At 54.4% G+C, this 11,877-nt stretch overlaps 1 protein-coding gene across 2 annotated transcripts in view; it reads right to left on the bottom strand.

Moving 5' to 3' along the window:
• SEL1L3 (SEL1L family member 3) overlaps window positions 1–11,602 on the bottom strand; it is a 109,920-nt gene extending 98,318 nt beyond the window's left edge. The window contains exon 1 of one of the 2 annotated variants that reach the window (XM_002709381.6): window positions 11,282–11,602. In XM_002709381.6, the coding sequence (XP_002709427.1) occupies window positions 11,282–11,434 (153 nt within the window). In that variant the 5' untranslated portion in view covers window positions 11,435–11,602. The remainder of the gene's footprint in view (window positions 1–11,281) is intronic. The other variant, XM_017350581.3, reaches the window with a different exon arrangement.
• Between the last annotated feature and the right edge of the window lie 275 nt (window positions 11,603–11,877).

Consider the following 11,877-nt stretch of genomic DNA (forward strand, 5'->3'; position numbering starts at 1 on the left):
GGATCAGCCCAGCTCTGGCTGTTGCAGCCATTTGAGGAATAAACCAGTGGATGGGAGACCTTTCTCTCTGTCTCTCCCTTTGTCTACAACTCTCTCTCTCTCTCAAATAATTAAATACAATCTTTTAAAAAAAGGAAACAAATTCTCAAGAGAAATGCAAACGGAAACTACACAGAGACACCATTCTAGACCTGTTAGATGCACAAATATCAACAAGTCAGATACCAGATGACCCTGGCAGGAGCTCGCCTCTGCACCCCTGGGGGTAGAATTCTCTTTCAGGCCAATCAGTCAATGTCTACAGGAAGTATACATGCCCCCACCCTCTGGCCCAGGAATTCCATTTTTAGGATTTTGTGCAAAGTGATATAAACGCAGACTTTCCCTGTAGAATTCTTTGTACCATCAGAAGCTGGAACACTTAAATACCCAACAGGAGGGAGCTGGTTAAATAAGTTACAGTGGATCTCTTTGAGGAATATTATACAGCCATTAAAAGGAGGTCTTCGTGTATAGATAACGACTTAGGAATACCATCCTTACACATGTGAGCAGACTTACTTGAATGCACCTGGCACTGGCTGTTCCCATGGAGGAGACAAGGAGACAGTGTTAGGAGGGATACAGGCAACACAGAGTCTAGCTTTCTTGAACTTTGTACCCCCATGAGTATTAAAAGGGGTGGGGGAGGGGCACCCAGCCTAGAAGAGGACAGAGGAAACCGCACTTCTCCAGTGGCGGGGGCACCCAGCCTAGAAGAGGACAGAGGGAAACCGCACTTCTCCAGTGGCGGGGGAGGGCAGGACGAGGGCTGGCCATGCGTGTCTTTTGATTACTCATGGGAAACCTGTGGGAAGAAATGCAAACAGGGGGTGGGTACACTCCAAACTGGACGCCCCACAGGAGGAGGCTCCATTGCTTTATGTCCCCGAGTCTACTGGCAAATTACAGGGGGACAGCAAGTATACAAGCAATCTTATAATTAGGAGAGGACGGTAGAGGGGCCGCGTCCTTTGTCACCAGCCACTTCCTTGTTTTGCTGACAAGGAAGTGACAGCCAAGAGGTGACCTTCTGCCACGAGGCCCGGGTGGTGGGTGTGGCCCCGGTGTGGGTGTGGCCCAGGTGGGGGGTGTAGCCCAGCTCAGGTCCTTTCCTTCCCCCCCACCTGCCACCCCGCACCACCTAACAGGAAGACCAGAGAGTTGCCACTTCCTGTCTGCCTTGGGTGTCCACCCTGAAGTCTGCCTGCCAGCCAATGAAGACTACAGTATGAGTGACAGCTCATTCACTGGGCCAGGAGGGCAGCTCGCTGTGGAGCCCACGCAGAGCGCCCCCAAGGCCAGCGATGGCTGGAGCTGAAGGAGGCGGGGCCAGAAGAAGAGCCAATGGGAGGCCAGCGCACCTGTGCCTGCTGAGCTCCCCAGAACACAGACATCTGCCCACCCAGCCAGCCACTCAGCAGCACAGCCCAAGACACACTTGGCATAGTAAATATCCCATCCTGTCTTCTCCAAAGAGCTCAGACCTCTTCCTCTGGACGGGCGTTTGGCACAGCACTCGGACATCCCGTATCCATGTGTGCGGGTTCAAGTCCCACCTCCACTTCCGATTCCGGCTTCCTGCCAATGCACATCCTGGGAGGCGGCAGTGTTGGCTCAAGCATTGCGGCCCCTGCCACCCATGTGGGAGACTCAGACTGAGTTCCAGGCTCCTGGCTTTGGCCTTGTCCAGCCCTGAGAACCAGTGAATATAAGAACTGTCTCTCTCCCTCTCTGACTTTCAAATAAATAATAAATAAAAATCTTTTTTTCATGAAAAAACACTTCATCATTATTCTCATCGTGTAGACCTTAAAAATCACCCAAGCCCAAAGCCCAGGCCACATCTGGTGACACTGTAGGTATGGATGCCAAGAACGCCAGCAAAAACCTTTTTAAAATGGAATGCTGCGAACAGGCCATTTTGTATCACTATATTTCACCGCAAAGTGCACTTAACAATGGTTGTGTTCATTATTTCACATCTGATCGCTAATAACACTGCACTCTTCTCTCCCGGATTCCGAGGTGTGGCATGCTAAGGACGGTTCAGATCTGCTGGACAGTTCTGCTGTGGAGGAAAGAGGACCACACGCACCCTGCCCAGACGCCCGAGGGCCCTCCCTCCAAATTTGCTTTCAAGGGAGATCTCCATGTCTTAGGAGGAAGATTACTTTATTTTCACCCGATTTCAAGTCTCAAGAGTAGTAAGAGTCGACCCTGGGGATGGCAGCTCTGGGCGTAAGTTACCAACATGATATCACAAGTCAGATGATGCACCTGTATTGTGGCTGGTCCCAGCTGGGTTGTGTTGCAAGCATAACACAGACACTGGATTCCGAAGCCTTCATATTTTAAAAAGGGCTGTGAAATATCTCATTAACAATTTCCCTGTGGATTGTGCTTTGAAATGATCACATTTGGATATATCAAGTTCAATAAAATACAATATATTAAAATTAGTTGGGGCTGGCGCTATGGCGCAGTGGGTTAAAACCGCAGCCTGCAGTGCTGGCATCCCATATGGGTGCTGGTTTGAGTCCAGCTGCTCCTCTTCCGACCTAGCTCTCTGCTGCGGCCTGGGAAAGCAGTGGAAGATGGCCCAAGTCCTGGGGCCCCTGCACCCACGTGGGAGACCTGGAAGAAGCTCCTGGCTCCTGGCTTCCGATCAGCTCAGCTCTGTGGTCATTCGGGGAGTGAGCCAGCGGATGGAAGACCTCTCTCTCTCTCTCTCTCTCTCTCTCTGTAACTCTGTCTTTCAAATAAATAAAATAGATCTTTAAAAAAATAGTTACATGTGCTCACTTTTTCAATGCGGCACAAAGAACATTTTTTAGATTACTTATTTATCGATTTTTATTTGAGAAGCAGAGAGAGCAAGCTACCATGCACTGGTTCACTCTCCAAACACCCATAGTAGCTAGGCCAAGGCCAAGGCCAAGGCCAAAGTTGTGAGCAGGGAACTCAATGCAGCTCTCCCACACAGGTGGCAGGGATTCAATTACCTGAGCTAACACTGCCACCTCCCAGGGTCTGCACAGGCAGGAAGCTGGAGTGAGGAGCCGGAGCCGGGTATTGAACCCAGGTACCCTGCTGTGGGATACAGACATCCTAACTGAGGTCTTAACCATCAGACCAAATACCTGCCTCCAGAAACTTAAATCTGTCACATTTCCACCGGAGGGCACGACTCCGGATTGAGGCCAGAAGGTAAATATTACAGATCCTGTGGGCCACTCAGTGCCCCTCACCACCACTCAACTCTGCTGGGCTGAAATCGGCCACAGAACAAGGCAGACTGTGCACCCATGCAATTCTGCTTAGAAAACACACAGTCGGCCACAGCACGCCAACCACTATTCTAGATGATCAAGTTTTTATTTACCTATTTGTTTTGAAAGATTAATTTTATTTATTTGAAAGAGTTACAGAGAGAGGTAGAGACAGAGAGAGAGAGGTCTTCACCCGCTGCTTCATCCCCCAGATGGCTGCAACAGCCAGAGCTGCGCCGAGCCGAAGCCAGAAGCCAGGAGCCAGGAGCTTCCTCCGGGTCTCCCACGTGGGTGCAGCAGCCCAAGGACCTGGGCCATCTTCTACTGATTCCCCAGGCCATAGCAGAGAGCTGGACAGGAAGAGGAACAGTGGGGACGAGAACTGGTGCCCATACAGGATGCCGGCGCTTCAGGCCAGGGCTTTAACCCACTGCGCCACAGCGCCGGCCCCTACCTATTTGTTTTTATTTCTTTGAAAGGCAGAGCAAGAGAGAGAGAGAGATTGAGAGAGACCTCCATTCACAGGTCAGGACTGGGCCAGGCTGCAGCTGGGAGACTGGAACTCCATCCACATTTCTCACATGGGTGGCAGGCACCCAAGGACCTGAACCATCATCTGCTGCCTCCAGGGCCATGCAACAGCAGGAAGCTGGATCCCAGCAGAGCCAGGAGTCCAACCCAGCCCCTTGGACAAGAGATCTGAGCGTCCCAGGCAGCAGCTTCCCCACCGTGCCACAATGCCAACTTCTGAAGAAAATAAAGGAACTGTTAGCAATAGAGGGAATGGGATGACTAACTCAGGCACAGGTGCGCTCACGTCTCAGTGATGAGACGTGATGAGACAGACTTGTAAGGTTTCCCGGTGGCACATGTTGACTTGCTGTTTCAGAAAATATCGAAGTTGGAAGCGACCTTGGGGCTGGGTTGGGCAGAGATATAATTTCATGGACTGCCCGTGAATTATCTGAACAGCGAGAGACGCACGAGCGGTGGCTGAGCACAAGAGAAGGCAACTTCAGGGATGGGATGGTGCTTTCCTATATAATGGGGGCGAGCCCACAGAGGGCCTCAGAATCACCCTAGGTGGCTTGTGCAAAGCCTGATGGGAATCTCTCCAGGAGGTGCCATCACCTTCAGCCTCTGGGCACCTCTGCAATGCAGGAAGCTGGCATCCCGTGGGCTGGAGCAGACCCAGCGGGCAGCTGCTACACCAGGAGCTGTGGCCACCGCTGTTATGTACAAAACCGACACCGATTAGCAACACATCACACTCTAAATATTGATTAAGCTGAAGCTGATTTCCTGGCTAAGTCATGTGTGTGGTTCTAACCTGTTTCCTGCCAGGAAAATAAGGCAATTAACTTGCAGAGACCCAGGCTACAGGCAGGACACGTGTCCAACCTCCTCAAGTATTTCACTCGCCAGGATGCAGGACACGAGCGGAAACATTGCCCGCGCATCCGTTAGTGTAGAAGTTATGAGGTCAGAGTCCGTGTCACTGTGACGGGTCAAGGTTGTAGGACGGAGTGTGGTGTACAGTGGGAAGTCAGTGCGTGCCCTTGCCCACCTAAGGCCCTGGGCATGCGTATTCCTTGCCCACCCTGACCCACCGCTCCATAGCCCCTGGGGGCACCTGTACAGAAACCAGAAGCCTTGATCCCACCCGGAGTCCCCACTACCCCGCCCTTAATCACCCCTTCCCCACTTCCCATTCAGCCTCATTCACTCCTCCAAGCACCCCTAGCCTTTGCCATCTCACAGGTCCCCTGTGTGGTCAGACAGCCAGGCACCCACCTTACCTACCCCGGGGTGGGGAGGAAGGGCTTGTCCCAGGGATTTTACCCCTCCAGATCGTTCAGACAACCCCCCCACCTTCTAGAAATTTTCCACTTCTCCACACCAAAAATACCAACGAAAATGTCTAAATTTCCCATCCCTCCGCTCGCTCGCTCGCTCGCTCGCTCTCTCTGTCTCTGCTGGATTTCTGCTCATCTGGCAGGTTCATCCATGTTAATGCGATAATGAAAAAAAAATACTGAGGTAATGTCACATAGCTGCATTTCTATGCCAGTTTGGTGGATAACGCGTTCCAAGCAGAGCCCAAACACACCGCAGCTCTCAGCGAGATCTCTGGGCAGGAGGGGGGCCTTTCTGGGCCCCTTAGGTTAAGCCACCCCACAGAGGTCTCACCCCGGAAGCTCCTGTTCTGCCCTGCACTCTCAGAGCTGGGCTCTGAAACACACATGGGCCCTCACACATCCGGTGACACCCCCAAGTGAGCCCTGGCCACAGTTAAACCTGACCGTGTCACGCTATCGCCAGACAGCGATTCGATCCCTTCATCTCTGTGTAATTGTGTGTGTGTGTTATAATTCAAAAAAAAAAAAAAAAAAAAAAAGCAAGAAAAAAAAAAGGAAAGAAATGACCGCTTTGTGATAGAAGATTCAAAACTAGAGGTCTAAATGCATTGGATTCAGCCTGGGAAGCCAGAATGAGATGAATTTATGTATTTTTCTGGATGAAGGGGAAAAAAAAAACACTACTGCCTACATTTCTTTTAGGATGACTGCATTTGATTCTTTTAAGCAAAATCAATAGCAAGAGACTATTGAAATAGTCTTTCTCCTGCTCCAAAGAGCAGAGGAAACTTGGGTGTTTTTTCTATATGGCCCATTTGGTATTTAAGGAAGGGACAGAGAGATTGAAAAATCTGAAATCATTCAAGTCCCACTCCGGGAAGTTCATTTCCTCTTTCGAACCCGCGCGCAGCTCCGTCGCGGCGAGCGTGGCGTGTCTGCTTTCCCCATGGCCGCCCCTTCTGCCCCGTCAGTCACCTAAGACAACCTTGGCTCACGAGCACTCTCTCTCCGAATGGGCGGGATCAAACTTGCATAGGTCAAAAAGGTAATTGCCTTAGCTTAGAAGGCCTAGTTTTCCCATTTCTGCTGACTGGATAGAAGCAAAAATTCTGTTTATGTCAACAAAGCAGGCAATTAAGCAGAATGAGTGGTGATGTTGATATGGACTTAAAAAAAAAATGTGCCTTGGGAAACATTTCCCAGGCAAACACGAGTCCTTCCCAACAGAGCTGACCACAGAAACCACAAACGTGATCAATACACCTAGGAGTGGAAGACCTCTCCGGCATGACCTAATACGCGGGTTCTTTAATAGGCGGGTTCTTCGGGTTTGGTTGTATTTTGCCAAGTGCCTACTGTGTGCGAGGCATTTTTGTCGCTTGCCCCGAACCTCCTCCTCTCCAACAGAACTCCAGAGAACGTCTCACTTGTGAGCTTTACAAACCCCCAGTTTTCCAGCAGAGAGAATGCAACGGACTCAGAGACATCGGGAACTTGCTCACGGGGCAGACCGGCTCCTACAAAGCAGAACCAAATTTCACACCCACAGCGGCTGATTCCAAAGTCAGCCATGGCCGTCCAGAAACACTCGAAATGAGGGCCTGAATGCACGCACCTGCCTTGACACCTGTCACCCCTTTCTGGATACGGGTGAGGGAATCCGGAGACTTAACTTGGTCACACCCGTGTGCCTCGTGTCTGGGAAGAACACAGTCCCTTCCACACACACACACCGGGCGGAGGCAACTCCCCAAGCGCCGTGAGCCCCTCTCTGGGGCAAGACAGCCGAGGCAGAGTGTGCTCAGTCCCACTCAGCTGGCCCACGACCCCGAGGTCCGTTCTCAGGGGCATGGCATGAGCCTATCTATACCATAACTGAATTCACTTGAGGCTACTTCCAGTTAGAAGGCAGAGGCGAACCCCAGGCCTGGCAGGAGCGATGGCCAGGATTACAATGTGCTATGGTTTGGAGAATCTGAGTATTACTCTTCCCTCAAAGACCATGTGTGTTATGCTAACAATACTGAAAGGGTGGCACCTTCATATAATCCCAGTGAGTGGAGGCAGGGCCTTTTGGAGGTGACTGGATTGATTCGGCTCAGTAGGGTGGAGCCCCGTGATTAAATCCTGGTGGCTTTCTAAGAGACCCCCCAGACAAGGCCCACGAGCTCTGTCTCTGGCTATGTGACTCCGCCAGCGAGTGCACCATCGCCAGAAGCCAAAGCAACAGGGCCCTCCCACCAGATCTCAGACTGTGACCCTATACAACTGCCAAAATAAACTGTTCCTTTCTGAACACAGCCTGCCTTCAGCATAGTGCCAATAGGAGGCCACTGGCTGACGGGAAGCTTAGGGATCATCTCTACTTCAAATCCGATACTCACTCCTCCTGGAGCTGAATAACTGAGGGTCCCTCTACCTTGTTCTGAGCTTCCGGTGTGCTGCGCTGCACACGTAGTAGGAGGCTAGGGAATTCTCCCAGGTGGCTAAGCAATGGAGGCAGCCTCTCACAGAGAATGCTGTCCCACACTGCCACACTGGACGACGACCCCCGCTGACACCCGGGCTGCTAATGTCCTTTGATTCTTGTCCTCTGGTTGTCTTAACAGGTACGCATGTCCATCCACCCTGAACATTTCCACTCTACAGCTGACATCCATACTGGCCACCGTGAGATTTATCTTCTCATTTAAGAAAAAACTGCACGTTGGAGACCAGAGTTCAGACTGGACAAAATTGTCTTCTAGAAGCTCCATTGTTGCAGGCTGGCTACAGGAGTGGAGAAAGGGAAAGCTAATGATGTTAAAAAAAAAAAAAAAAAAAAAAGACAAGGGGGTGTGCCCAGCAGGGGAAAGCTGCATGGAGCCGTCACTGGGCACCAGCGACCTCGGTGGGAGCCACGTCGCGACCCTTTGCTTCCGAGGCCCTCGCCCCCTCGGAAGAAGCTCTCAGCGTCTTGACCTTTGGCGACCCAGAATTTTCTGGCAGCCGCTGGACTCGGGGATCATCCTTTCAGAAATCTGCCTGGCATCGTTCCGTGACTTATCTTTCAGGCCTCATCACAATTATTCATGCTTTGGCAGTATCCTAGCTACAGTCACAGTGTCTTCCTGGTCACACACTGAAGGTTACGCTGTCCCAGCAGAGGGAGGAGGGCGGCCCCCCACCCCAGCACCCACCTGCTCGGGACCCCGACTGCAGGACGCACACTCCCCCACCCCCCGACCCCTAGCCAGGGCTTAAAGGCATCTGTTCAGAAAGCAAAGAAGGGAGGACGTCACGAAAGGGCCACTGGCCGGGGCCCAAGGCGCACGCGCCGTGCCCCCGGGACACACACTCCCACAAATCCAAGTCCCCGCACCAGAGCGCGCCAATCCCTCATCGCTCCGTTACCGGCGGCAAAGATTTTCTGGTCTGACCCATTCATTCTCTCTTTAACATCCTGCCTCTAGTCTGTGGCCTGCGCTTCCTGCTCTGTCTTTCAGGTTGCTTTCGGCATGACCTCACATCCTGGCCACTTGCGGGCGGCAGCTAATGGCTAGAGCTTTGCTAACCTTGCCCGTTTCCTCCTGAGGGGACTGGGTTACCGGCAGCAAAATGCAGAAGACAACACAGTGGCCTGGGTGAGGGCCTAGGCTTCCGATATAGACAGATTCGGATTTAATCCCTGACTACCTGTGCAGCCCAGGGCAGCTTACTCCCCCCTCTCTGAGCCTGACACCTCATCTGAACAAAGATCTGAATGGCTCCTGCCTCAGTTCCCGCTAGTGTCAACACTGAACAAAGCTTAAACTTGGCACAATGCAAGCTACTATTATTACAATACAGGCTTCCAAATGACGGAACAGCTTCTCCTAGTATCTACCAATCGGAGCCCCTGCCGAGCTATTCCGTTCAACTTCTACCCTCCCCGTGTCCATTCCCACCCTCCTGACCAATCACTTCCTCCAGGAAGCATTCCTGGATTGAGTGGAACGCACACAGCTACCCACCTGTTTTGTGCCTCTGTCCTGCCAGGTGCTTCACGGGGACGTTTACACTCTCCCTGATCACACACCACACCTGTGCAGGATCAGGACACCCCAGCCTGCAGCAGGACCTCAGGGAGAGCGCCCTGCCAAGGCCGGGGCATTCACGGGAAACCGTGGAGCCCACCTCCTAAGCGGAGGCTCTCGCTTCCTTGGGTTCCTTTCTGTCGCCAAAGGCTCCCGCCTATCACAGTCTTTCCTGTACCGCGGCACACATCAGAAGCCCGTGCTACCCGTGCCACCCAGGGAGCACCCACGGTCTCCCCTCCAGGGTGCTCCAAACCCATTCCTTCCCAGGCTGCCAAGACAGCCACCGTGTTCTAGTCACCCCCCACACCGTGACATTTTTCTATCACCTCTCTTTCCCGAGCCCTAGCTCGCCGTTCGCCATCTACCTCCCTGCAGCCGGCCGGCCATCAGCCCCGTGCTCGGCCCCCTGTTCCACGTCCCCTTTGTTCCACACCCCACGGCGACACTTGCTCCACTGCCAGTCCCCACTCGGCCCAGACCACACAGGCCTCCAGGCTTAGCTCCCGTTATCCTCATTTCTTGAGATGTCAAGAAGTGGCCCCCCGGGGGCAGGTCCCGCGATTTCCACGTGGAACATTCCAGATCACCTGTACAGGTCTCACACGCTGCTGTACTACGTCCCTTGTGCCTCTGTGGGCAGCCAGGAGCGCCTGAAACCCCGTCATTTGTTAGGGCAGTTTTATTTATGAGTCTCTGTGCCGTCACCCTGTGGCATAAATATGAAATAATAATATCCCTTGAGCGGGGGGGGCGGGGAATCAGTCATGCTAACTGCCAACTCCTTATGAAACTACAAAGCAGATCCAACCCCAAAATTGATATTGGCTAATTCTGAAATATGAGTTACAGCACAGCTTGTTCAACAGGTAGATGCAAAGCCAGAATCACAATGCACATTTGTACCCGCTCTTGCATCGAGAAACGCAACAGCCAAGAAGTTAAGAGCATTAAAAGAAACTTGGCCAATGTCTTTGGAATCAAATTCTAATTCCTGTTAGTATTTTCTAAATAGTTTTCAGCTTCTAAAAAGCAAGACTCCGCAGAATGACAACGCTACAGAAATAAAAAAGAATTCTGGACAATGACATTGCTCATTTTTTTTTTTTTAGCATTCTGTGAATTTCCTATTACATCAGTTTCATGATTCAGCATTTCCCATTTCATTTATTTACAGTAATATATGGCGAGATAACCCCAGGTTTCTTCAGGATCCTGGGACGTAAGACAGGCTGGGCAGGAAGGGTGTCACCTTGTGTGAATTCACTATTGTTTTGGAGAATTCAAAACAGCAGCCAGCAGCCTTCAAAGGAACTCGAAGCAGTTCCCCCCACCTTATGGCGAGGGTCTCAAAGACACTAGAATTTCCAACGAGCTGGTTTTGGAAAATTAGGTTACTGCCATTTAGTTGATGAGTGCCACAGAGACCAGAAGTGTGCAAATGGCAAACCGACACGCGTAAGCCAAACAGTCTCCGAACTGACAACGTACGAGACGCAGCTGAAGTCACCACTCGGGCGGGCGGGGAGCGTGCGACCAAGAACTAGGTTTCTTCCCGGCATCCGCAACTTGGCTGGAGTGACCAAGGCGGAGTTGGAGAGCGCCGGCGACGCGAGGTGCAGAGGAAGAAAGGCGTCCCGGGCTGGGAGCACCCAGCGGAAACTCAGAGGGTCGGGGCGAGGCGCGGAGAGACCAAGTCGGGCACGGGAGAGAGAGGAGCTTGCGAGGAGCCCGGGAGCGCAGGGGAGGGGGCTGGGGAGCGGCCGCTGGGGGACCGAGGACCCCGAGTGCAGCGGAGGTACGAGAAGGGATCTCCGGAGGGGACCCGGCGCGGATCTGGAGCGAGCCCGGCAGGCGGAGGGACGGACGCAAGGAGAAAGAACCGCGCGGCAAGTGCGGTCCACGCGCCCCGGGGTTGCCCATCCCAGGTGCCGGGAGCGCCCGGGGCGCAGCAGCGAAAAACTAGCGGCGGGGGTCCCCGGCCGCCCCCCCCCACGCCCGCGTCCCCGGGGCCCCGCGCGCAAGGGGGAGGACCCGAGCAGGGTCCGGCGCTCACCAGGTAGCAGAGCAGGAGCAGCGCGCAGGCAGGGCGGCCGCCGAGGCCCGGGGGGACCATGGCTGCGGCCCGGGAGCCGACCGCGGGCGGCGGCGGTTGCTGCTGGTGCTGCTGCCGCCGCGGCCACCCGAGCCCCGCGCCGCGCCGCTGCATGGCGAGGCCGCCCGGATCCGGGCCGGAACAGGTCACCTGGTAGCAGGGACCGGCCCCCGCCCGAGGCGCCACCTTCCCGCCCGCCCCCGGCCGGGCCGGCCGCCGCGCGCGGGGCCACCTGCCGCCACCGCCGGACCCGCCGCCGCCGCCGCCGCCGCGCCGCCGCCCCCGCAGCCCCAGCCGCGCGCCGGCTCCTCCCCGCCTCGCAGTCCCCGTCCCCTCCCTCCCTCCCTCTGCCTTCCTGCCCGGCCCGCCTCCCGGCCGCTCCCGCCGGCCCGGGCTCCCACCCCTCGGGGCAGCGCGCGCCCACGCAGGTGGGGACCCGCCGGGTCCCGCCCCCCGCCCGGCCCGGTCGCGTCCCTTTCTTCCCGCTCATCGCCCGCCCGCTTCGGCACCCAGGCGCTCGGCGACCCCGCACCTCCCCCTCCGCCTCCCCGCTGGCC

Source organism: Oryctolagus cuniculus, chromosome 2 (genome assembly GCF_051225735.1).
Source record: "Oryctolagus cuniculus isolate XC-2025 breed Fujian yellow rabbit chromosome 2, ASM5122573v1, whole genome shotgun sequence".
NCBI lineage: Eukaryota > Metazoa > Chordata > Mammalia > Lagomorpha > Leporidae > Oryctolagus > Oryctolagus cuniculus.